Source organism: Alligator mississippiensis, chromosome 9, assembly GCF_030867095.1.
Source record: "Alligator mississippiensis isolate rAllMis1 chromosome 9, rAllMis1, whole genome shotgun sequence".
NCBI lineage: Eukaryota > Metazoa > Chordata > Crocodylia > Alligatoridae > Alligator > Alligator mississippiensis.
The window spans coordinates 3,941,220-3,966,885 of record NC_081832.1 but is presented as its reverse complement, the minus strand read 5'-3'; the positions used below and the strand labels follow the sequence as shown (position 1 = coordinate 3,966,885).

The window sequence follows — 25,666 nt, the reverse complement described above, 5'->3', positions numbered from 1 at the left end:
AGTTTTTAGCAGACTTTTTCTGCCCCCACTTAGGATTGTTGTTTATTTATTAGCATTGTTGCTTGTCAGAAATCTGCATGCCGCGACGTTTCTCCTGTTTTTGGACTCCAGCCACAGCCATAGAAGACCTAAACTAATGCCCCCAACTTATCCACAAAGATGCCACTGTGCTGGTTTTATTGCTCTCTTTTACATTAGCCATATGTGACTCTTTCAAAGGCCATGGACGTTTTCACGCCGCTGGGTGTCTGAATTCCCGCTTGCTATTTTTAGTTTAATTTTAAAAAATCAGCGAAAGCAAAAATTGCATCTGGATCCAGATTGCTTCTAAGTTTTTGCATCTGATACACGGATCCTGGTCCAAAATTATTTTTGAAAGATGCAAAGCCATATCTGCGCACACATGCATGGAAGGACTGAGAGCTTTGTATGGCTGAGATTCCTAGAATCACAGAAAACCAGAGTTGGAAGGGACATCGCATTGAGTCCAACCCCTGCTCAAAGCAAGACCGGCCCCATCTAGATCACCCTGGCCAGGTCTAGCCAGGTCTTAAAAGCCTCCAAAGATGGCGGTTTCATAACGCACATGCTGTTAAGTGCCTAATTTTCAAGTGCAAATGATAAATCTGTGATTTGAGGCACAACTACCTGAGTAGCTGGCACATTTAGAGTGATCCTCTGTACAAGTTACCTGCCTGATTTGCACACTTGATACTCTGGCTCGCTATCTTTATGAACTAGGGTGTGGGGGGGTTTGAGCCTGCAAAAAATAGCACTTGCCAAATCACCAGGTCATTTTTAGAGAGTACTGTCTCCATTTCATTCAACACCACTACCGAACCCAGCTCAAAGGCGTTCGATATGGCTTCTTCCCCAGGCCACCATCAAACTGAATGAGAAATGCAAGCTTTCTGATATCAGAGAAATGCAGAGCGGTAAAGGCCTGCCAGGCTAATTGGGACTTTTAACAAGCACATTCGTTTCTGCAGCCTCCCTGAGCTGGGACAAGTGGCAGGCTAAATGCTTAATTTGAATTTGTGGAGCCTGAGATTCAATAAAGGGGCTCAATCATTTGTTAGTGTTTCTGACATTGCCGTCTACACACAGCATCAGAAGGGAGGGATGGCGGATGGGGGGGAAGACCAGATTCAAGCTCTCCGCATCTATTTTCCTTTGCACCATGTGCTCAACATGGAGCCACCTCTCATCACTCTTCAGAGTCCCTAACAGCTCTGAGTTCATTCATTTCCTGGCATCTCTTTTACCTCCAGCCCATATTGCGATCTGCACAAAACAAGCCCGGCTGCTGCAGCGAAGATGCCTTTTGCCCTGCATTCAGCAGCACCAAAGTGCAACAGCAGCCAAGGGACAAGGTGGCATCCTACGTCTTGAGACTAGCACAGGTGGGTCTTCGAGTCTCCAAGCACCGTGCTCGAGTGATTGAACTTCAAATCCCTGGTGTCAGCTGTGGGGGCATCAAGGTCCCTGCTTTGCACATTGGGAAACAGTGGCACGGAAAGGTTTCCAATACCCATGCTTAGATTATTCACATCTCGGTCCTACTCCGTAACCGTACTGAGAGGCCACTCAGGAAATAAAGCTCCAGTAATGATGGTGGGATGCAGCCCTTGGTCCTTTGCCTTGGGCACAGAGGTGTCTTTGGCAGGGACGGTGCAGAAGTCCAACCCTTGAGTGTCGGCTCTGTGCATTAGCCATGCAATGATCCCAGCAGGATCACTAAAAAAACCCTGTTATCTCAGCTACTTTTGTAGGGAAGTTTACTATTGACTAAGCAGGTTTTTTTTTTAATTAAAAGCATCTGCTGTCCACAGCGTTGGGGGTTTTTTTGTGTGTGTTCATTAAAAAAGAACAAACATCAAAAACTTTTGGCTTTCTGGCTCTCTGACAAATTCTGAACTTTTCCAATGAGCTTTTTTTTCACCCAGCGAGGCACCCCCAGCAGGGTTTATGGATTTGGAAACACTGCCCTAGCTTTCCGCTGTCTTTTGATTGAAGAAAGGCATTGCTGCTCTTCCATCCAAAGAACTCCACTCCTTTGCTATTCACTTCCCTACTACTCATTTCTTGGCTATAACACACTTTTTTTTTTGCCCCCAGGCTTTGCCTACCTGGAAAGCGAGACCAAGCCATGAAACCGTTGGCACATTTGACACTTCGGTAAGCAGTGTTGTTGTTCTCCCTTTAAACCACAATAGGAATTTGGAACCTCGTTCTGCGTTTAATGAGATCTCTGAGGCATGATTAAATCATTCATTAATGGAACAGTATGTTTATCATTGGACTTGCATTGCAGATGAGTGATAATGAGTGTCCCCATCAGCATTTTCCTTTCCAGGTGCAGATCTGTGGAACTGGTTAGCATGGAATATGGGGGGCTACTACTTTCCTTTTAAAGGACTGGGAACTGGTTGATGGTGGTGGGATATGATGGCTGACTGTAGGTGGTGGGATACGAAGGCCAACCAGCATTGCTAACCTTATGCTTGACCTGGACTGATGCTTGCTGGTCAGCGATGGACCGTTCTTCATTGCTTGACCTGCCTTGTGAAGAGCCGGAGAGGTGTGGGCGACGTGAGATGCTGGAGAGCAAAGCATGCCACTCTTTGGTGGAAATCGGTGGGAGGGACAGAGGACTCCAGCTGCCTCTGCCACTCACCCCATTTGGTGCAATTCACCATAAGCCACATCTCCTTGAGGATGGGGCAAAGCCCCAGGTTCCCATTTCCTCTTGCTGGCTCCACATAGGAAGGAAAGCTCATCTTCAGACCACGCTAACCGAGACACTCGCACTGCCTGGGACAAACGTCACGCTAGCAATCACTTGGCAAATCTGACTCGCATAGTCCCTTATGGGCAAACCTGAGCCATTTGAATGCAGTTATTGTTCAGAGCAGAACCGTATTCTTATCTTGCTCCACCAAGACAAGGCAGCTGCAAACTGGCGCAGGGGAAAAAGCATTCAGAAAGTCTGGCTAGTAAGAGGTGTACATCAGAAGAAGAGTGCCTTCCAGGCAGTTAAGGTGGCCAAGTTCTCTTGACTATTCAGGCCCTGAAAGCTCTTTAATATATGCCAGTAATTATTTCCAGAACTCCTAATTTTTTTTTTTTATGCCAGACACAATCACTTCTACCAACGCAGAGAAGAGAGACGCTCGTTAACCACCTCTGAAAACATCTCGGCATTGTTCTTCCCTCTGTTCGCAGACTGGCGGCCCCTTCCTTACTTCAATGTTTCCTTGAACTTCTCACTTCATAGCTATCACAAAAAGAGCTGAATTGAGATTCAAGAGCCGTATTGTTCTACTGACAAATATCGAGTGCGCCTCATTAAAAAGCCTTGATGAAGACTCTTTTGCCAATTTCTATTTTCCCTGCAGTTGGGAGATACATCAGCTCATAAAATTAAATGTTTTCAGAATGCATATAAATGAAGCACAAATTTATTTTAATTTCTGACTACACAATTTTAATTTAAACAGCGCTCGAGAAGCCTGCAAATTAGCTATATACATATATAGATATAGCCAGATAGTCCTTCATTTAGAGCATTTTTCATCCACAAGCAGAAACCTAGACAGATCTGGGTTATTGAAGTTCTCTCTCCTTCAAACCTTCTACCTCCCTGCCCCCCCTTACTAAGCATTAAAGAGATACAACTGTAATATTCAGATTAAATGACTCTCCAATGGCAAATTAAAGCAGGGTTTGTTCAGCAAATATTTTGTGCCAAGGAAACACTTGCTACAAATGACTGAGTTAGGTGAGGAATGCAGTTTCCGCTAAACTCTGAGAAGGTGCAGTATAGATGTATGTGTACCAATCCATAAGCACGGTCACTTATATGTACCTGCAGGTTGTTTTTTTTTTACAGCTGTAAATCTTAGCTATTAGGTGAGGTGTTCAGAATGGGATTTTTTGCAGAAGTCCTGGTTTGAGCAATATTTCCCAACTGCAAATACTCACACTAGACTCCGCTTCTTAAGACTTACACTCACTCAGGTGGCATCAGAGGCATCCAACCAAAACCAGCCAGCAAAGCATGAATTTTTCAAGTGAACTGATGAATTTGCAGACCCAGAGCCATGGCCGGCTACAGATCTGACAGACCTTCATCTCCATGTCAAATAGCTAGCTAGCAGCTACACTCCTGTTGCAGAAATCCCCGTGCACTGACACAGGCGATAGCACGGTGCATGCCTCATGCCCAAGTCGAAAGGGTGACCAGGAAAGGGTTAACCAGAACTCATGATTTCCCCTCTGAACTATTATATGAATAATTTTGAAAGCAAATCAGTTCAGGAAAACTGCAAGGTGCTCAATGACAACGTACGCATGGAAAGTGAGGGCAAACCTGCTCAAAGTACTATTCACTACAAATGGGTCAGCCCCTACGAGCGAGCCTAGGGTAAAACTACCTGCCTGAACGCTACAAATCCCATTATGGAGCATCTGGTTTTCTTGGCACAGGGAGGGAAGAGAGGGAGGTTTTGCCATTTCCCGATTAAATCGCCTTCCTTTATTTTACATGTGTTTTGTCACGTTGACTAGAAACTATTTTCAGGCTTGGAGTTTATCTCATCAAGGCTGCAAAACCCAACAGCATGTTAATTTCCCCCTAGGATATTAATTTGGTTTTAAATTCCTTATGAATGTTGACAAGCACATATACTCTCTAGGCCACACTGGCCACATTTACTGATTTAATTTGGGCCTCTAGAGTGAATAAATGGAAGCATTTGGCAATAATGAGCTTAGATAAGAGAATAACTAACAACAAGGGGTATGATTTCCTTGAAGATGAAAATCTCTCGATTCCATTTCAGGTCCATCATTTCCGTATAGTCCCAAAGGTGAAAACAAGAAAGCCTTCTGTGTAGTCTCCTATCCAGAAACTTTCTCCCAAAACATTGCATCCTCAATAAAAACACTAGGACTCTCCTTGTCCGCACAGGAAATACTTGGCCTTAAAATGGATAAACACTGGACTAAGTCCAGTGGGCCAGATGTTCAGTGCCACAAGAGCCCCCCTATTCTGGCAATATACAGCACTTTGCAAGTGGCCATTAATTACTTACACCTGCATTAGATTAGCAACGCCTCCCCACCCCGCGAAAAAACCCAACCCCAAACCCTAGCATAGGAGGAAATCTTTGCAGCTTGGATTACTGCTTTTTGTGTTGACCACTACCACCCCACTCTTAACGTCTACTCGCCTATCTCTCTGCTGTGTCCTTTATCATATGCATCCCACCAAAACCCAACCAGCGCATCCCACCAAAACCAACCAGTGACACTTGCAGTTCAAATGAACCCCTGAATCCACAGATCCAGGGACGTGGATGTGACAGACCTTTATGCCCATGTAAAACAGTTAGCAACACTCCTGCGACCTTCTACTTTGTTTGTAATCTCCTTGGGGCAAAGACCACAGCTTTGTTCTGTATTTAGATGATGGGGACTCCAATGCATTCCTAAATAGAGATGATGGTGATGGCAATGATATCAGATGGGGAAGGTAAATAAGATCCAAGTTCATTCATTCTTGTTGTATTAATAACCTTCTCAGAGTTCACTGCTATTCAGGTGGATGTCTGGGGCTCCTGAATTGAGAACTGGATGTAGAGAATGACATATTTTTTGTGTAGCAATAAGGACTCATTCCCCCTTGGGAAGGGTGCAGTGTTCCTCGGTTTCAATTTAAGGCCCTAATCACATGATATTAGTGCTGTGCTTGGGTCTGCATTGAGGAGGAGGAGGAGGAGGTCTGAGTGCTCATGAATTAATAATGACCACCGTAATCATCAGAGGTGCTGAGCATGCAATCCTCCCAGGGGTTTCAGTAAGAGCTGCAATTGCTCAGCATCATTTATGGATCGGGTCCCTAGAGACAAGGAAATGCAAATGCCATTGATTTAAAGGGTCCGATCCCCTTACTATATTTTTACTTTAGACATTAATTGAAAAAAAAACAACTCAACGTGGGCCCATGCAGCTGGGATTACAGAGGAGGAGAGGTTTGGGCTGGCACTGCCACAGGGTATAGGCTTTCAATGGACAGTGTTGGCTGGCAAGGGCCCTTCTGCCTGTGCTTCTCTTTGCTCTTTGCTTCACTATAGAGGGAGTGCAGATATTGCCCTGAACCTTTAAGATCTCACCCAAGGGCAAGGGATTTTTTTTATGGTGAAGGGAGGAACCCAGGGAGAAGCAGCCCCATGTTAAACCAGCTCCAGAAGAGCAGATCTGTGCCTCTAATTTCACTGTTCTCCTATGTGGCAAAGAGCCGGATGGAGCATTGTGTGCTACATCCCTACTTCTTTCTCCCAGTTGCACACCCGTCGCACAACATGGATGGGAAGAATTGAGGGCAGGTCCTCCAGCTGGTGTAACTTAGAGCAGCCTTTACTCTGCTCTGTTACGTCAGGGCTAGTTTTCTTCCTGGCTGAATCCATCATAGCAGGAGCAAAAAAGCTGCTGCGAATCCCCTTCATTCCTGCTTCCTCTTTCCCCAGAAGCACCAAGGATAAATTATGGCACATTTGAATTTCTAAGAGCCCTGAGTAGTCTCTGCTCTTTGACTGCTTGTCCACAAAAAGCACAGTATTATTACCCACCTCCCAAAAGAGCGACTGAACCCTTGCAAAGAGGAGAAGGCTGAATAGCGAATCCCCAGCGATAGTTTCCGGTTGGATTTTGTAGACAAAAGAATCATTTGTGTTAAACTCTCAAACTTTTCAGATGCACAAGGGTTGTTATCAGCAGCAGGCAGCCAGCTGAACGTGCAGCAGCAATGAATAACGGCATGCCCTGATGAACAGCAAAGCACATTCACTGCTTTTCTTCCCCAAAATATTTGCAGATGAGTTTGTTAGATTTGGCCAGCACTGTTCGATCCCTTTCAGTACAGGAAATGTATTCTCTGATATTCCCGACGCCCGAATAACTTTCTATTTAAACCTGCTCATATCTCATCTCACTAAACCATACTGACACGGACTGTGGCATTGGAGAGTCTGATAACCCAGCTCGTGAAGTTGCCAAACAACAGACTGTGGCCCCAACCAGACAAAAGAGATCAACAGCCTCTAAAATACAGAAAAGCAACAACCAACTCCATTGTTATGTGCCCATCTGAGAGCCACATTTCAAACGCTCAGATCGTGCAACGAACTTTTGTTAACAGATATAATTAAATTAATGGGGCTGATTCCATCACTTGAAAAATGACCCCTCAACACTATGTAGCAGGTTGTGAATCCCTTTTCAATAGGAGCCTTCCCTTCCTTCTAACACTAGTCCAGAAAACCACTTTGGTTTGAAGCTGGAGGCCGTAATGTCTAGGAGGGAAAGGCTGCCAAGGGGAATTCAGACCACAACTCATCAGCAGCAGGGACCAGCTAATGCAAGGAGTCCTTTTCAGAGTACTTGCCAGTAAGTTTTGTTACAGCACCGTTCCCAGAAGTCAGGTGTTATAGCTGATGGTGAAAGACTATAAAGTGCTCCATGGGGCTGGAAGCTCAGGTCTGGCAGCTTTGTGTCCCTGGAATGTATGTTTAAAAATGGAAGCAAAACCCTCAACACAACCAAACGCTGCATTGCACGCACAGTTATCATCCTGGGAGAATGAGAACGGTACGCGACAGATGTTGGCCACATTCTTCATTGCACAACTGGAAGGTGCATGCAGTTATGAGGGGGGAATAACAATTTAGACCCGTCTAAGCAACATACGGGATTTTGAAGGTTAACGTGGCCTTCTGATAACCAAGCAGAGACTCACTTGTTGTACAGGACGATGTCCGGCCTCCAGATGAGCTCAGAGGGGATCCGGATTGATGTCACGTTTTCATATTCCAGGGGATCCCAGCGCAGCTTGTAGTCGTGCCACTCCTAGCAAAGACAAAGCAACTCCCACAGTTAGGCCGGCAACGGATACGGGGAACAAACCTGAGAGACTGTGCTTCGGGGACACGTACCTGTTTCACCCACACGTTCGTGGTCATCATTTGATTCTTCTCATCCTGAAAAGCAAAAGCAACATCTTTGTTGGCGGATGAGAACACGTGGCCCAATCAGCCCGTGCCATGCCCGCATTTTGTTACTGGCATTTATTTCTGTAGCCATACATAATCGCAGCCCTAAATGTATGTGGAAGCGCCAGCTAAAAGAAGAAAAAAAAAAAAAGGAAAAGAAAGAAAAGCAGATGTTTCTGGGGTTTAGCACGGGACCGAATGCATTTGGCTGATTATCAGCCAACAGCTGAGGCAAGGACTAATCAGTCTTGGGATCAGACCAACTTGGATTTATTTGGATTTTCCTAGATATTTATGCATTGAGCATGGTGTTATGGGGAAGTGCAGCAAAGGGCTCACAGCTCCACTTTACCCATACTATGGTAGAGGTAGGCTTGCTAGATTAATATATCATCTCCCCCCCATAATATATCACTCCCTGAGCACTGGGGCATCGACACCTCCTTAGAAGTTGTCTCACTGGCCACCTCCCAGCCGTCCTTTTTAAGACCTCCCTCCATAGCGCAGTCGCACCTGGGTGCAGAAGTGGGGCTGGGGATGGATTTGTTCCCTCACGTGCACTAGGCACTGGTTTCAGGAGTATAGGTTGCAGCTGTGTTGGGCTAAGGACATAGGCAGACAAGGCTCTTTGGGTAAATCCGATATCTTTTATAAAACCAACTCAAAGAGTTGGAAAAAATTCTTCTTTGCAAGCTTTCAGGTATAAATACCCTTCGTCAGGCTGAGGAAGCATCTGCAGTTCAGCCTGACGAAGGGTATTTATACCCAAAAGCTTGCAAAGAAGAATTTTTTCCAACTCTTTGAGTTGGTCTAATCAAAGATATCAGATTGACCCAAAGAACCTTGTCTGCCTTAGGGGCAGGTTTGGGATTCCTGCTTTAATGAAGTTTGACAACGTAACTCTGAGAAAACGAGGTATCGCCACCTCCCAATAATACCAATACGCAGCGTGTCCAGAGCATGGCACGGACTTTAATGATGGGGAGTTTTCACAGCTGCCCTTTGATATAGGGGAATAACCATTATTATTCCCCTTCTGAAGACTGGAGATGCTGAGACGGGAAGAGAAGCAGTCATACTAGGCAAAGAGCTCAACCCTGCTACATTTATTTCCAAGCCCTTCCTCATTCCTCCTGACTGCACCGTGTTTCCATACGTACCTGCACAGTTCACAAGGGAATTCCTGCAGCCGGTCCCAGACGACGGCATTCAGCTAGGCTGGTAGTGAAAGCTGGCCGTTGGTTTTATCAGTATTCACATCCTGACACTCTGACTTGAAAGCGTGAAGCATTTCTAAGAGTTATTTTTACACTCCCAAGCCTGCAAGCTTGCCTTCCTTTGGGAAAGGAATGCCTGTCTGCTGCAGCGATTGCTCACACACTCATTGTAATTTAATTTACAATGATCTTCTTTGAAAAACAATATTCATTTTCCCAAGACCCATTTTTCTCTTGCTCTCGATCTTTAAAATAAGCATTGCATTGGTAAAGGACAAACCTGCAGCTCCGGATGGGTCAGGGTCTATCCATAAGATGGGTAAACCCAGCGAAATCTTCCCTTTCTCGCCCAGCCAGCTCTTCCTAAGGAACACCTCCATAGACAAGAGGGTGGCCCAGTCTCTGGACCTGTTCACACCTCTAAGGGAGCTGCTAACAAAGGCACTAATAGTTTGGGCCCATTACTGTAACAGTGTTAGCAAGTGGAGATCCAATCACTCTAACAGAGGTCATTGAAAAGCCGTTGTGTAGAGACCAACTTCTTAATCATAACCAACTCAAACTGTGTTTGAACTGGTCATCTACAAATGACGGCTTGTCAGCCACCTATTTCCTGACATGTTTGCTCCCTCCAAGACTAATCCCAGAGCACAACACCATTTAAACATCTTCTCTGACACCTGTCTTGCATTCTCTTTTTCCCTCCCAGAGTAAATTAAAGTTCGGAAGGACATGAACAAGAAGGCACGTGTTTGTGCATCCACTTGGGCACACCAGCGTCTTGGCTGATTGGTACTTGATACCAGGATAAAAGATACTGTGGGAAAAAACCATCCCAAAGGGGTAAATGAGAAGCCTGAATGCCATTGTAAAGAGCGTAGTCTCTGAAGGTAGGGTAAGATATTTTAAAGTGTCTAGGAGATTTAGGCACTTAATCCCACTGGAAGTTATTTGTGCCCTTGAATCACAGAAAAGTAGGGTTGCAAGGGACCTTCAGAGGTCATCTAGAACAACCTCCTGCCCGAGGCAGGATCATCCCTATCCAAACCATCCTATACAAATGCACTGTCGCACCTCTTAGCAAAACTGCACATAAAGTCTTTACCAGAGACAAGTTTCCCCTTCAGAGAGCAAGCGTGCTTGGTGGCAGTAAGCATCTAGGCAAGCAGCTACTTAGAGGCATTCTTGGCTGCTGCTGTATGCATTTACCACATCTGCACATGTGCTTGCAGAAGGAAGGGGATATGGGTATATTCAGAGCTAGTTAGTCTTTTGTCTGCATGACTTAGGGTGCATTCATAGAGTCATAAAGAAATTGGGATAGAAGGGACCTCTGGAGGTCATCTAGTCCAACCCCCTGCCTGATATCTTTATCCAAACCATCCTCTCCAAGGCCACTGTCTAACCTCTTACCAAAATCTCACATTCAACCCTGACACAAGCAGAGACATTGCAACCTGCCACGGGTAAAATAGGGGGGCCACAATGGCTAGTGCTCAGCGGCAGCGAAGAGGTCAGGACATAGTGGGGTCAGATGGGGCAACTGCTTGGTGTCACTGCATGTCTCTCCTGCGGGATATGCCCCCCCAGGGCAGGGTACCACCCCTCCAAGGGGCACACACTCTGCACAAGCAATTGCTTGGAGATTTTGTCCCATCTTAATGAAAATCTGTGTCCCTGTTTTTGCAGGTACAGTCTGGGGAGAGGCGAGTGCCAGCAGTATGCCTCATGCTGTGCAATATCATAACCTGAAAGAGCAGCGATTCACTTCACTTGGCCAAGGAGCTGGGAGTGACTCTGCAAACCCACAACCTCCTCAGGAGCTCGAGTGATCAGGCTCTTTTTCCAGCTCTGAACGTGAAGGGACTGCTGAGGTGCAAAATCCAGAAGCATGTAAATAAAGGCAGATATCTAAGCCCTGCAAACATCTGAGGAATTATTCACTAAACTACACTGAATTGTTTAATCTTTGCTAGTTGGCTTGTACAGTAATTACATCTGCTGGTAAATAACCAAGGAAAAACACTTTGGATACCATTCAGCTCTTGCCAGTTTGAATTTCCACGGCAGAACCAAGAGCTTTTTATCCTCTCCTCCTCCTTGGCCTGGCTTCAAACTATCCTCAGGTGTCAGTACCCTTTAAGAGCCAAGGGCTCACCGTGATTAACTGCATACTCCTTCCAGTTCACACTTAATGCTGATCCTTAAAAGCCAGAACATTGCAGCTTAGGCCATGCCTCATCCTTAACTCACCCTTGCTGTGCCTAGTCATTGCAGCTGCAATGCTAAACCCCTAATACTGATCGGAGAGCTGCTCTGAAATGCCTGAATCATAAAGGCAGGGATTTGGAGTCAAGGATGAGCTGCCGCTACTGCATACAGGAACTCTGGGTGAGTTAGGGTCTTTTCCGTTTCACAGGCCCCTGCCTGTTCCCCTATGCTGCAAAAACAAACCGAGATGCAGAAGAAGAGTGAAAACCATCAGGGCTCTTCCTGCTTGCAAGCTCCGCTGTTTCTCCCAGCATAGGAGCAGGTCCACTGATGATCCTTCCTATGGAAAGAGGCTGGGTGGTGGAATATCAAACACAAGCCTGGAGATCCAAGGCTAAAGGATGTGCTCTCCTTACTGTTATACCCTGACCCTCTTGCCAGCTGCTGCTTTGCTGCTTTGGATCCCATCCATCCCTGTAATGCACTTCCTCCAATTAAGCCGATATACAAGAAGTGATTCTGGTCTCATGGGTTTCGCTGCTATTCAAAAGGGTACCAAACTGTGTCGAACTATTCCCTGGCTCATTCTCCTCTACTAAACCACACCCTCATAGCATTCATACAGTTTGGCTCAGAAGGGTCATGCAAGTCTCACATTTTATCACATGCAACATGCACCTTTCCCCCCAGAAAAACAGATGCTAGAATTTTAAGTGTGCATTATATGTGAGAAATATGGTACGAGTGGGGTCTGTTAAAATCAAAAGTAAAAATCTGCAGAGATCCAAAAGAGCAGAACCGTGAGCAAACTTGACCTCCTAGTGATGCTACTCAGTTATTTACCACCAGGAAATCTCTTGGGTTTTTTTCTTCACCTAGCCTTTCAAAAAACAAGGCACGTGTTAAGAGTCTGAAGTGTATTATACGTGAGAAAATGCAATCTATACAGCCGAGGGTGGAATTTAACTGCATAGCTGATTTCTCAAGGTGCACTGTAGCAAAGAGCGACTTACCAGGCTGATGTGTTTCATCCCAGTCTGCTCTTGAACACATATATGCCTTTGATACCTTATCATTATAATCTTGGAGCAAATTGACCTAAGCACAACAGCGTGAAATAGGAATACAGAGGGACAGTGGATTTAACATTGATTTCTCTGGCTTTTGCCAGCCTGAGTCAGAAATTGAGTCCTGCATCTGTTTTTTTTTTTAATCACCTGACATTGGGATGTATCTGTAGGAGACACAAACTCTACTGCAAATGGCACAAAGTACTTCTATCGGCATGCCCAGCAGCCAGGCTATGTATCATAAAGAATCAGTGCAAGGGAGAATTATACCGAGGCTTGGTTGGATTGGGGCCGTGATGCAGGAATAGTATTAGGGAAAGGGTCACTCAGTAACTGAGCAAATCTGGAAGGAAATGAGACATATAACTTCCTAAATGTATTCATCAGGTGCCTGGCAGAACTGCCTGCTGGTTAGAGTTTTAAGCACCAAAACATTTGGCACAAGGCAGATTCTCCTTAGGTAGGAGAGGAAAAGCACTTCAAAGCACAAGTATTGATCTTGCCTTTCTATGATTTGGCTGGTGCATAACGGAAAGTCTATCTTGTGCCATCGCGATCAGTAATGTACCATCTTCAGTCTTATCAATTATTCACATGAAATGCAGACAGCCTAAACACGAGCAGCTTGCAGGCAGATTTGTGTTTCTCGGTCTGATGCAAAGGAAAGGCACAGAACGGAAGACAAATTCGAGCTTGCAAAGTTGAGCTAAAGGTTTTAGGCAGAGATGGGCACAACCCCCTGGACACCTAGGCCCTGCCTTTTGCAAACGCTGGTTCACTGTGCAGATGTATGTACGCCACACACAATGTGATTATGGATGGGTAAGATATAGTAGTACCATATGGCAAAATGCTTGCATCAGTAATCTGCCATCATCATCCCCCGTACCCTGACCAACAATCTCCCCTCTTTTTGAGTAGCTCTCGAGTGACCGCAGCTCCAAATTCCCACCATTTTAGAACCGACCATCCTGTTTTCTTCTTTCCCTCCAAACTCAGAAAGCATCCCACAACATCACACTATAAACCCCAAGGTGGACAATATTTGAGCAATGATGATGAGTTGAAGGTCTGAGTTAAATCTCATGGCTCATTCAGGCTAGAAATCAGAGCTTCACACCACTAGGAAAGAGCACTTGTCATCTTCCCAAGAGAGTTCACACGTGCCCTCCTGGCTCAGCGAAGAACGAAAGGATCTCAGTAATATGATGTATGGAAAAGCTACTACAGATCTTTCAGAGGTTTGTAAACTGGTTTAGCTCTAATATTTCTGGGTCCCACATGGCACTGGAAAATCTTGGCTTCTCAGGGGGAGGGGTATGAAAATTAGCCTCCATAGTTCTTTCCCTTTAATCCATTTTTTAAATGGGTTTTCTATTACATAGAGGGTATATGCAAAATGCATGATAGCGCAGCGTGGTTTGCAAGGTTAATAAGCACTCATCTGGAATGACCTGCTTAACTCACTTCTGGCTGTACCATTTGTGTGTAAGCACAAATGTGTGCCAATAAATCTTTGTACTACACTCCAGCTGCATAGATTACCTTTCTTTTCTCTGTCTCACGCACAAGCAGTGCATATCCGAAGGAAATAATTCAGACAGCTTCCAATAATACAGCATGCCACTTATTCAAAATAAGCATGTGCACACACACACCAACCCTGCACCCACAGAAACTGCACTTGCATGCATGAATGTACATCTGCACGCACAATCACACCAACCCATTTTGCACATTTAAAAGCTTGTGTGCATTTGTCCCTCGCTGTGCGTGAGTGAGCAAGCAAGCAAGCACGCACGCATGTTTTCTTTGCAAACTGAGCTCCAAATGCTACAAAATTAGGTGCTTTTTGATACCCTTTCAATGCATACCGAATCATCCTAACAACCCATCATCCACTTTGCGGAGGCCATATCTAATTCTGCCTACGGGGAGCTTCTCTTTGAGCAAACACATGGGAACGTTTGCTCTCAGATACCGTGCCTCCAATCACCCAAAGTGACAAACGGACAAGATAAGTTACATGTGTAACAACCGGTTAGGATAATAATGCATAATTCATAATTACAGTTTCTATGCTAAGCTCCTGCCTTGTTTCTTGCTCAGCCCAAATTCTTCTTGAACTTAACAGTGGGATGATAAATTGGTCTGTCTATCTCAGGCAGGAGCCTAGTTAGATTTGTACTGTACCACATCTACTACAGTCATGCTTGGGTTTTCTTTTCATATTTCACTACGGACTTCAGAGTTTTGACTAACACAACTAACTAATAAAAGAGCAGGCTGTGAACACTTTGAGCAACTACTCACGGAAGTTGTCCCATTCATTTCTACAGGACTATTCCTGTGATAACTCTTCTCCCAGGTGAATAAGGCACTCACAATCTGACCCGGGATCATTCAAGAGCGTCTCCGCATGCAGGGATTTGGGTAGGGAATTAGGCCTGGCCTGAAAAGCTTCCAGTGCTCCTTGCTCCAGTCCGTTTCACTTACAACATCAATGAGCTGTGCGATGGACAATCCAAAGCGGACCAGCACCACGTCCGAAATGTTGGCTACAGGGCGGGACCACTTGTTATAGCCCGAGAAGAGTTTCTTCAGGAGCCTTTCCTCAGCGTGGGCTCGGGTTTCCACGTGACCGCACACTGCAGGGAAAGCACGAGACAGAGACACTTAATGTCAGCCAGGAAAACCCCAGAGAGACTTCATCCTGCATGTCACCCGGTCCCTTCTGGCCTTTGGCAGACTACAGAGCCTGTCTTTACATGCACAGCCCCTTTGTGCCAGGGTGATGGGCACGTACAGGAGGAACACATTCAGCTGAGCACTGCAGGAGAGTGACGCACCAATGCCAAGGCACCCGGAGGCAGTGCCAGCACGGTGGTTAACTCTGGATGCTAGTGTTGAAAAACACGGGAGGACTGTCTGGGATGGGTGCAGCCGATGGTTAACAAGCATTTGAAAGGCTCAACATGAGCCCGTTTCCTCCTTCAATCTTCTGGGCTGTGTCTGTGGCAAGCTTCAAGCACCAAAGCCTGGAGTTTAAGTGGGGTCAGTCCTACTATGCTCAGAGGGGCACAGGCACTAAAGTCTGGAGCGGAGGAGGGTCCTACCACATTCAGAGGGGCACAGACACCAAAGCCTGGAGTCTGAGGGAGGCTTTGCCACGCTCAGAAGGGCACAAGCACCGAAGCTCAGAGCAGAGAAGGGCTCGGATGGGCACAGGCTCTGCAGCCCAGAGCAGGGAGGCTTGGAGGGGCACAAGCTCTGCAGCTCAGAGGGGTGCAGGCACTGAAGTCCATAGCAGAGGGGGGCTCTCCCATGCTTGGAGGGGCGCACGGACTGAAGCCCAGAGTTTGAGGGGGGTCCTATCGTGCTCAGAGGGGCATGGGCACTGAAGCCTGGAGTCTCAGGGGGGCTCTCCCAGGCTTGGAGGGGCATAGGTACTAAATCCCAGAGCAAATGGGGGCTCTCCCATGCTCAGAGGGGCACAAGGACTGAAGCCCGGAGCAGAGGGGTCTCTCCTATGCATGGAGGGGCACAGCCCGGAGCAGAGGGAGGCTCTCCCAGGGTCAGAGGGACATAGATACTAAATCCCAGGGCAGAGGGGGGTCTCACCCATGCTCAGAGGGACACAGCCCAGGGCAGAGGGAGACTCTCCCATGCTTGGAGGGACTAAATCCCAGAGCAGAGGGGTCTCTCCCATGCTCAGAAGGGACACAGCCCGGAGCAGAGGGGTCTCTCCCATACTCAGAGGAGCACAAGGACTGAATCCCAGAGTAGAGGGGGCTGTCCCATGCTCGGCAGGGCACAGCCTGGAGCAGAGGGGTCTCTCCCAGACTCAGAGGAGCACAAGGACTGAATCCCAGAGTAGAGGGGGCTGTCCCATGCTTGGCAGGGCACAGCCTGGAGCAGAGGTGTCTCTCCCAGGCTCCCCAGAGCAGAGGGGTCTCTCCCAGGCTCAGAGGGGCACAAGGACTAAATCCCAGAGCAGAGGGGGGCTGTCCCATGCTTGGTGGGGCATAGCCTGGAGCAGAGGGGTCTCTCCCATGCTTGCAGGGACTAAATCCCAGAGCAGAGGGGTCTCTCCCATGCTTGCAGGGACTAAATCCCAGAGCAGAGGGGTCTCTCCCATGCTCGGTGGGGCACAGCCTGGAGCAGAGGGGTCTCCCCGGGCTTGGAGGGACTAAATCCCAGAGCAGAGGGGTCTCTCCCATGCTTGGTGGGGCACAGCCTGGAGCAGAGGGGTCTCCCCGGGCTTGGAGGGACTAAATCCCAGAGCAGAGGGGTCTCTCCCATGCTTGGAGGGATACAGCCCAGAGCAGAGGGGTCTCCCCGGGCTTAGAGGGACTAAGTCCCAGAGCAGAGGGGTCTCTCCCATGCTGAGAAGGGACACAGCCCGGAGCAGAGGCTCTGCCAGGACCCAGCAGCCCCGCACTCACCCCGCAGCACGGCGGCGCCCAGCAGCAGCAGCAGCAGCGGCAGCGGCAGGAGCGGCGGCGGCGTTGGCGGGGGCAGCAGGCGGCCCCCCCCGGCCCGCGGGCAGCCCATGGCGGTGTGCGGGGCGCGGGGCTCGGCGCATCCCCCGGGGCAGGTCCCGCCGCTCTCCCGGCTCCGGCTCGGCTCTGCGCTGCCTCCGCTCCGCTCCGCTCCGCTCCGCCCGCCTCCTGCCGCGGGGCGGGGGAGGAGAGCGGCGGCGGGACGCGGGGCGCCGGGCGAGGGGAGGGACCCCGGCTGCGCCCTGCGGTCTCCAACCCCCCGGGGATCAGCCTGCCCCTTGCCCCCAGCTGTGCTGTGCGCGGCGCTGGGCACGCACCAAACCATCCATCTGCACCCACTTCGGGACAGCCCCTGCCCCGTGGGCTGCGAGCCACCTGGGGTCCAGAGTCTCGCAGGTCCGGGTGTTTTTCCTTCTGTCCACTCTCAAATGGGACCTTGTCTTCCCTTGGTGAACAGATGCCCTGATCCTGTACACTTATAGGCAGTGCCCCCTGAGCCTTCGCTTCTGCAGGCTGAAGAGTCCCATGCCGCTCCACCTCTGCCCATAAAACCTCTTCCTCTGAGCGGTGTCGATTGACCCTACAAGCAAACGAACAGACGTTCACTTTTGATTCCAGAAATGCAGCGGAAGCTGGACGGTGCAAGAGCGCATCTTCCTGCTCCGCCGGAGCTTGAATCTGGAGGGGATCTGGCACAGGAGTTTAATAATCCGGTTTAACCTACATCAGTTCAGTCTGATGCTATACCCATCCAGGTTTAGCTTAAACTGGTTTGAAAAGGGTTTAAGTCTGCTGTACTTCTGTTGTGTTACACATTTGAACCCGTTTCAGATCATGCGTCATTCCTGTCTCGAGTTCGCAGGAGGGGGAGGCAGGGTGGGAGCAGCAGCCCATGCGGGCAGTGAGGATGTTGGGGCTGCTGGGGGCAAACAAAGCCACCCTAACCCCTGCCATTTCCTACTCAATAGTGGCTTCAGATCCAATATTCCTACTCAATAGTGGCTTCATTGTGTCTCCAATCCACCCTTTCTATATGGGCCGGTCCCAGTGCTTCTGATGTTGCGGTTGCCAGATCTCGTGGGGTGCACGGTGGTGCAACAGGGCCTCTCAGGAGATGATCCATGCTTTGCATCTCCCAACAAACACATTGGTGGGTTGCATAGAGGCCCCATGATTTTGTGAGACGTCCTTTGAGATGACAGGGTCGTACTCTTTCCATTTCCCTTCTCAGCCCTGCCCTGGTGATCAGGGCTGCTTCCACAACGAGAAGCCCTATGGTGTGGGCAAGCTTTAGGCTGGATGGGTTACTTCTAGTTAGTTTGAGGTGGAGCGTTTCCTTTCTCCCCAAACACCTCCGGTGGTGTCTAATAAAATAAACGCAGGAGGGATCTGCAAACAGGTGGGATTAAAGCGGCCGCAGACACAGAATCTGTGATAAAAGCAGAGGTGAAATCAAAGCGGAGCGCCATGCTCTTTTCTGTGCTGTTCACCACGGCTCTGAGCATCTCTCTACTTCTTTCTAGGTACTGACTTCTTGGGAATCCTTTTGCAGAGGATAGACAGGAGATCAAGTTAGCAGGTTACAACTGTGCAGTGTGCCGGGTCCCAAGGCACAAAGCACCATGAGATGAGAGCCTCACACAAGATGAGGCCCTAAACCAGCAGAAAGGCCATAATTCATAAAAGACAAAAGTATCCTTCCATGTATGTGCTGGGCTAAAAACAGCAGCTCGGGCTCTTTTTAGAGGCAGCATATTGCCCAATGCAACATGGGCACAGGCTGGAGATCTCAGTTTGTGTAAAATGCTAAAGGACACGTGGAAAGAGGATTGAAACAGCTGCAGGATTTTCTTTCTATCCCATCCAACTCATCCGGTTGGTCTCGGTGCCAGTGCGTGGGTTACTGCAGGTCCTGCTAAAAGCTGGAACTGGGTGGGCTATTAGGGTGATGTGGGCTCTGCCTTTTTTGTGTGTGCAGATGGCTTTCCTTAAATAAGCCACCCTTAGCACTCCACACTGCCATGCTGGAGAGAGGAGTGAAATGGTGGGGGTGGAAATCCCTTCTAAACAAAAGAAGAGATCAGCCACTTCTGTGCAAATTCCTGTCTGGAGATCACAGACAGAGCCGGACACAGGCACAGGCAAACTGGGCGGCTGGACAGAAAGGAGGCCTGAAAGTGATTTTTATTTTTTTTCCGGTGTGCAATTATTATTATCATTATCTCTGGCAAAGGGTGGCTGATACTAAAATTTGCCCAGGGCCTCCAGGAATCTAGGTATGGCACTGATCAGAGTCCCCAGCTCTAGCTTCATGGACTAGGGCCCTGTGGTTTTAGTTGGTAGGAACAAATGCTCTCTTGGCAAACTAGTGGCCTTTCTCATGTCCTCGTGACAAAGTATTTAGCAGAATTTGGAGATTTGTTGGAATCTGACATAGCCGCACCATGAATACTTCTGCTATGGCTTCGAACACCTCGGCCTCTGGACTTCCAGCTACTCGCCCCTGTGTCTGCACCACTGGAGCAGGGGCCTTCCTTGTAGAAATGCACTGAACCAGCAGCCACCTCTCTGCCTGCCTCTAGTGCAAGGGTACATGCTGCCCATGTGAATGAAGAGGTGCTGCAAGAGCTCAGGTGAATCCAAGGGTGTTCGTCCACTCTTCCCGATCATGCATCCTAGTGAATGGACAGTGTTTGCCTGTCATTCACCCACTAAATGTCACCCCCATGCAGTCCTTCTTGCATGAAGCCCTTCTTGCTAGAGGAATCCCTATTTCAGGAGATGGCTGTTTCAGCTCAGCAGTAGTCTGAAGGCACCACGCTTGCTGCATTGCCCTCAGAAATAAAAATCAGGAAGGGCCTATAATCTTGAGAGCTGCAGGGTCTCGGGGTTATGATTACTCCGCTAGGGTCCGGCAGTCGCTCCGGATAATGGTGCACAGAAATATGTCCCTCTGGGGAAACAAAGCTCCTGTCAATGAATGGACTCAGAGGGACAGTTTTGACGCTTCAGCTTCCTCTGTGCAAAAATTAAGTTTATTTCCTACCTATGGGGGCTTTTTACCTTCTTTAACTTTCCCTGAGCCTGAGGAAGGGTGTGTGAGCCTGAAAGCTTCCAGAAGAAGATATATATTTTTTTGCAATTTCTTGGTTGGTCTAATAACAGGTATCATCTCTGAACCAAGAGTTCTAGATTTTTGCATTTCTTTTTGTCTCAGACCAACACGGCTACCAAATACATCGCTGGGAAATTTCCTAGAAGCTAGAGAAGGTGTTGGTGGATCTCAGCCCCTACCCAGGTTTTGCAAGGTTTTATTTTCTCTCTCTAGCTATCACTGAAATACCAGTATGATTCCTGTTCTGTGTTTTTTGGGGGATTTAGAGTGTATCCTCCCAACAGCCATGCGAAAGAAGGAAGCGTTAACCCCATTTGACAGGCAGCAACTCAAGGTACAGGGAGTTTTCCTTGTACCTGTGGCTTCAAATTGGCCTCTATTTTTGCATCTGGGGTGTACAGCTCATACAGGCAGCCAAAAGACAGGAAAGTCTTGGGTTTCAATATATTCCTCATTTCAGCAGACATACACCACATGCTAAGGATCAGTGCAATTTCCCTCCTGGTTTAAAATGGGATCCTAGATGTACAGACTACAATTTTCAAGAAGGACCAGATTTTCAGACTGGGGTTCCCAGCATGTTCAAGGTAACAGGAGGCCTCTTCCAGATATCTCACGGGGGGCATCCAACCTGAGGGTTCCCAAATCACTGATTGCTTTGGAAGATTTTCGCCATCAATTATACCGTATCCTTGGTTACCACCCTCTCTGCTCCAAACTGATTCAAAGTAGTGTGGCAATACTCCATCCATCTCCCGCACATGTCATATCCCGTGCCGGTTCGCTCTCCAGCAAACACTGCCTTTAGATTAACCCTATAAATAATGTTGATTAATAGTGAGTTTCCTTCGTGCAGAAATTAATCACAGAGCATCATTCCCCAGACCTACAGGGTTTTCTCCCCACCTCCCTCCCCCTCGGCCTGCTTTGGGAGGACGTGGAGGAGCGAGCATATTTTACAAAGATCTCTGTGCCTTGGAGTGACCTTGTTAAATCTCACGGCCAGTTTCTTTCTGCATCACTGGGCCATAACAACATTGCCATCAGTTCCCATGTGTATTTGGGAGGCAGTTCTCCACTGGAACATCCACAAAAAATTCAGCATGGCGGGGAAAGTGTATATAAGTATCGATTATACTCATCTAAAATAAATGGGTTTAAATTAATGTTTGTTGAAGAACCTGGGATAGGGTGGGATTCTTACCCAAGGCTCTGTAGATATTTCCATCGCATTTGTTTGAAATACAGGTCTTCAAACATCATGCCAAGCATCTGAGTAGTGCCAGTTTGGACCTGAACAATTAAAGTCAGACCTGAGCCGAGCAGCAAATGTAATTGGTACAGCTCCTCCCTAGATTTTGAATAGTCTCCCATGCTATGAGTTTGATAGCAGGAACTAAGAAAGAAGTGGAAAATATTCTCAATCAGAATGGCTTTTTTTGGACCAGAGCAGTTCTCAAGGACGCATTTACACTTTAGGATTTCATAGACGTTTCATAGACATTAGGGCTGGACGGGACCTTGGAAGATCATCGAGTCCAGCCCCCTGCCCCAGGGGCAGGAAGTCAGCAGGGATCACAGGATCCCAGCAAGATAGACATCCAAATGTCTCTTGAAAGCGTTCAAAGTAGGTGCTTGAAATGTTTAAAAAACTGCATCTGTTTCCACTGAACAGGGTCCACTGGATCCACTGTTTTGGGGTGAAGCCGATGCAGTTAGAAGAGCACGGGATTTGCTCGACTTCATTAGACCGTTGCTGTGCTCTAATTACTCGCCTCCCCTGCCCTCCCTTTGTAGCGGTCCAGTATTAGCGTTTTGCTAATTGTGCAATGCTGAGCAAGGAGAACAGTGTAATTCCTGGGCCTCGTGGGCCATAAGCATAAGATCCAATTTACTTTCATATTATTTTGTCTCAAAAAACGATGGGAGACTGCATCCTGGCAACCCACCTTTCTTCGGGAGACTAAAGAGCGTTGACTTTTGGCCTTGTAATATTGACGCTGGAGCCAAAGCAAATGGATGATGGCTTAGAGTAACTGCACTCCTTCCTGGAACCAACAGGTCATTTGTCTTCCACTCCTCCCTCTTCCCTTTGCCTCTCCTTGCAAGTCTCATCTGTGTTGTCCCTGTACAGGCTCTCAGAAATGTGCCTTACCTACAGCATCCAGCTGTCACAATACCAGTCCGTAGCTCCAGTGACTTCTACAGCAAACTCATTTTCCTCGGCCTCCTGTTCATCCACCACTCTTCACTCCGTCCCATCCACACTTGGTTGCATTTGTGTTAAAGAGCCAACAATGCAGCTAAATAAAATAATTGGGAATAGGAAGCTGGAGAGTCTTCAGCTGTCTGTCTTCTGGAAGGTGAATAATAACAACTTCCCTTCATTATGATCCTGATCCCCCCACCTTTCTTGAAGACGTGCTGTCCTTTACAATCTTAAACTCTCTTTTATGCATCCAAGCAGAGTTAGGTGAAAAATTATCAATTACTTTTAAGAGGAATTTGGTGGGGAGGGGGGGAAGGAAGGGAGAATTGCATTTCCCCACAAATTCCATATATAACAGTAGCAGGCTTTTGCTGAATAATGCAAACCAAAAAAAAATAAGAGAGAAAAAAAAAAAGGTTTCTTTAAACAGTCTTTGGTTAAACAAATGGGCTTAAAAAACCTAAAACCATCATTTGTTTCCTTAAGCAACTGCAAATGAGTGAAAAGGAAAAGGAAAAAAAAAGATGTTTACCGACAATCTGAAATTTTAACCCAGCAAGTTGCGATGCTCGTGTGTGTTTCTTTGGAGGAGGAAAGGCTAATATGAATAATAATAATAATAGTGAATAGCTCTTCTTTGCATCTTTGAACACCCTCCCCTATAACAGTTTACATAATAATAAAATATACACACACACACACACACACACAAGGTCCGTGCAATCCTTGAGACACCCGCACTGCCTAGTCAAACAGCGACACTGTCTTATTCTGTCCTTCCTCGCCTAATCTATGCCTTGCTGTCTCGTCCCTGATCTCCTCTTGGATTGAATTGCCTGTTCTCCACAGCAGCCCTCTCTTCTGCATTTGCGTTGCAAAATGTCTTGCGCATCTCTGGCCTTACGTAAGGGGAAAATGATTGCAGCGCTCTTCCCTCCTTGGATGCCCAGGCAAAGTGTATCTGTTCACGAGGGGACGAGAGCGCTCGACCCCTCAGGAGGGAGTCGGGGAAGCATTCTCCTGGAGTTCAAAGCCCTTTTCCCTACAGAAACCCCATTTGCTTTCTTTTCCCTGCCTGCTTTTTTGGACGACAGCAACCAATGCTTTGTCCCCAGCTGGGGATTCTGGTTTCAGGTGGGGACTAGCAAACCAGCACTGGAGGGGCAGAGCTCATGTTCCCGTGCAAAACGAGCTTGGGACAAACCGAGGAGAGGCAGTGACTATGGAGGAACATGTGTGTGGAGCTGCTTGCAGCCAGAAGGGGCCAGATCCAGGCCTGGTGGAGATCAGAATGGATCCCCGACTTCCCCAGTCTATAGCAACTGAGGATCAGGCCTGATGTGTCTCTGGGTTTACCCCTGAGGCTTCAGCGGCACTTGAAGGACAGTCTCAGCTGAATCGAGCGTGGTCCCAGGGTCCCGGCCTCCTGCTTTTGTGTGCAAACAAAAACACTCGAGGTGAAACTGGAAATGTGTGACATTTCCTTTCAAAGCATGGTCACGGGGACCCGGGCCAGTGAAATGGCTTTATTCCTATTATTCCAAGTGATTTCATATCCAGGGCTTTGTTTTTCCTCCCAGGGGAAGCTGCAATACAAGGAGGAGTTGTTCCCAAGGGAAGCCAGACCTAATTGTCTTAATGAATTTCTCCTTGGTCCTGACCCAAGAAAGTCCCTTTGACTCCTGAAGGTCCTGAATGACACATTGCAAAGCGAAGGGACCGGTGATAGGGAAATGCTCCCGGGAGAGCATCTGCAAGGACCGGTCTCTGGAAGCAACATTTAGGGCTGGGTGTGGAATAAGGATTCCAGCCGCTCCAATTAGCTTGGGATGAAACGCTGCCCACTCCAGCCAGAATGGGCTGTGGGACATCCCCAAACCTGGAGGATCCCTAAGGACAGGTGCTCTCAGGTCCCCCTTTCCCAACCTCCCTTGACTCAAGGGAACACAAGCCCTGTTGCTTCCCATCGAGATTGCAGCCCCGAAGGGGGTAGACAAGATCCCGGCAAGCAGGAGAGCTGTCAGCGGACCTGTCCCCTAGCCACCCTCTGCATGGGCTGTATTCAACCTGTGATTATGGCCTTACCCTAAACACGGGGTAATAAGAACAAGGAGAAGATGATCTGGGTGTGAGTAAGGACTTAAAGATATGGCCCTGGATAAAAACCTGTTGAATTTAGATTGCCTTAAAAAACCCTTAGGACACACAAGTAAGCCAGATGTCCCCCCTAGACTCCAGGGGTGTTGTCTTTCTAATGAACAGTAATTTTTTCTCCCCCTGTTTTGGAAGCGGCTGGACTTCTTTGAGCAGCCTGGTTTCTCAGGGCCTGAGCGTTCATCCATTCTGTTGTTTCATAGCCTATTATTTGTCAAAACATTTTCATGACAATGACCAGACTCTAAGGACAAAGACAGTATCTGGGCGGTAAAACAATAGATGCCAGCATCTGCCCTGAGAAACCAATTTTTCATTGGTGAATAATGGTCAGTTATCCAGCAATCTGACTGCCTGACACCAATTCCCAGGGACATAATTTATAGGGGACTGCTGTACATACACAGAGTCTATTTTTGATACAGCCCCATCCTATTCCCCTCATGCCCATATATCTCCATCATGTTATTTTCCTTTAATAATTGCTGCAATCATGACAATCTCGCTCTCAGCTTCCAAAAGCAGCAGCCAGTGCCCTTCAAACCTACAAATTGTGTGAACTGAATTTCTTCCAAAGCTGCATCATGACAAATAAAACAAGGTGCAGAGAAAGTTTTCAGTGGATGCAGCAGCAGCTGCAGAGGGAGGATACACCTATCGTTTACCCTTCTGGGGAAGGCCGGGGTTTTGCTGCCTGTTTCTGCTCGTTGAAGTCTCATGAATTAATTTTATATCGTGGTCTCCTTCAGGGACAAACGCAGCAAGGAGGAGACTGAGGTAGCTGGACAACCTTGCAGTCACAAGCCAAATAGGTGGCTGTTTCAGGAAGAATTGGAGCAGTCATTATAGGGAGAGGAGCAGGCTGGGCTGGGGACAGGAGTGCAGAGGGGCTGGGCTGTCTGCAGGTGCTTCCCCAAACTCATTGTCTCGTCTACCGTTTCCTCCCAGTACCATGCACGTTGCAGGTCTGTGTAATTAGCATTGCAAACTGTAATGTTTTGCAATTACGACCTCTTGCAAAGATCTCCCCCAGACCTAAGGCATTCAGGCGAGGTTGCAGGTTTCTTCTCCTGAGTCTGCCAACCCATCTGACTTCAGACTTGCAGTCACCTTCACCGTTCAGCCCCATGAAATACT

At 47.7% G+C, this 25,666-nt stretch overlaps 1 protein-coding gene and 1 long non-coding RNA gene across 2 annotated transcripts in view; one reads left to right on the top strand and one right to left on the bottom strand.

The window, feature by feature from the left end:
- The window catches only part of CHRNA4 (cholinergic receptor nicotinic alpha 4 subunit), a 32,878-nt gene extending 15,624 nt beyond the window's left edge, over nucleotides 1-17,254 (bottom strand). The window contains exons 1-4 of the mRNA XM_059713195.1: nucleotides 16,995-17,254; nucleotides 15,046-15,197; nucleotides 7,995-8,039; nucleotides 7,799-7,908 (exon numbers count right to left, since the gene is read on the bottom strand). Coding sequence (XP_059569178.1) covers nucleotides 7,799-7,908; nucleotides 7,995-8,039; nucleotides 15,046-15,197; nucleotides 16,995-17,103 — 416 coding nt within the window. The 5' untranslated portion in view covers nucleotides 17,104-17,254. The remainder of the gene's footprint in view (nucleotides 1-7,798; nucleotides 7,909-7,994; nucleotides 8,040-15,045; nucleotides 15,198-16,994) is intronic.
- On the top strand, nucleotides 1,294-3,229 carry LOC132243419 (uncharacterized). The gene is made up of 3 exons (XR_009454993.1): nucleotides 1,294-1,403; nucleotides 2,119-2,178; nucleotides 3,137-3,229. It is a non-coding gene; the product is annotated as an uncharacterized LOC132243419 (long non-coding RNA).
- Nucleotides 17,255-25,666: the final 8,412 nt, after the last annotated feature.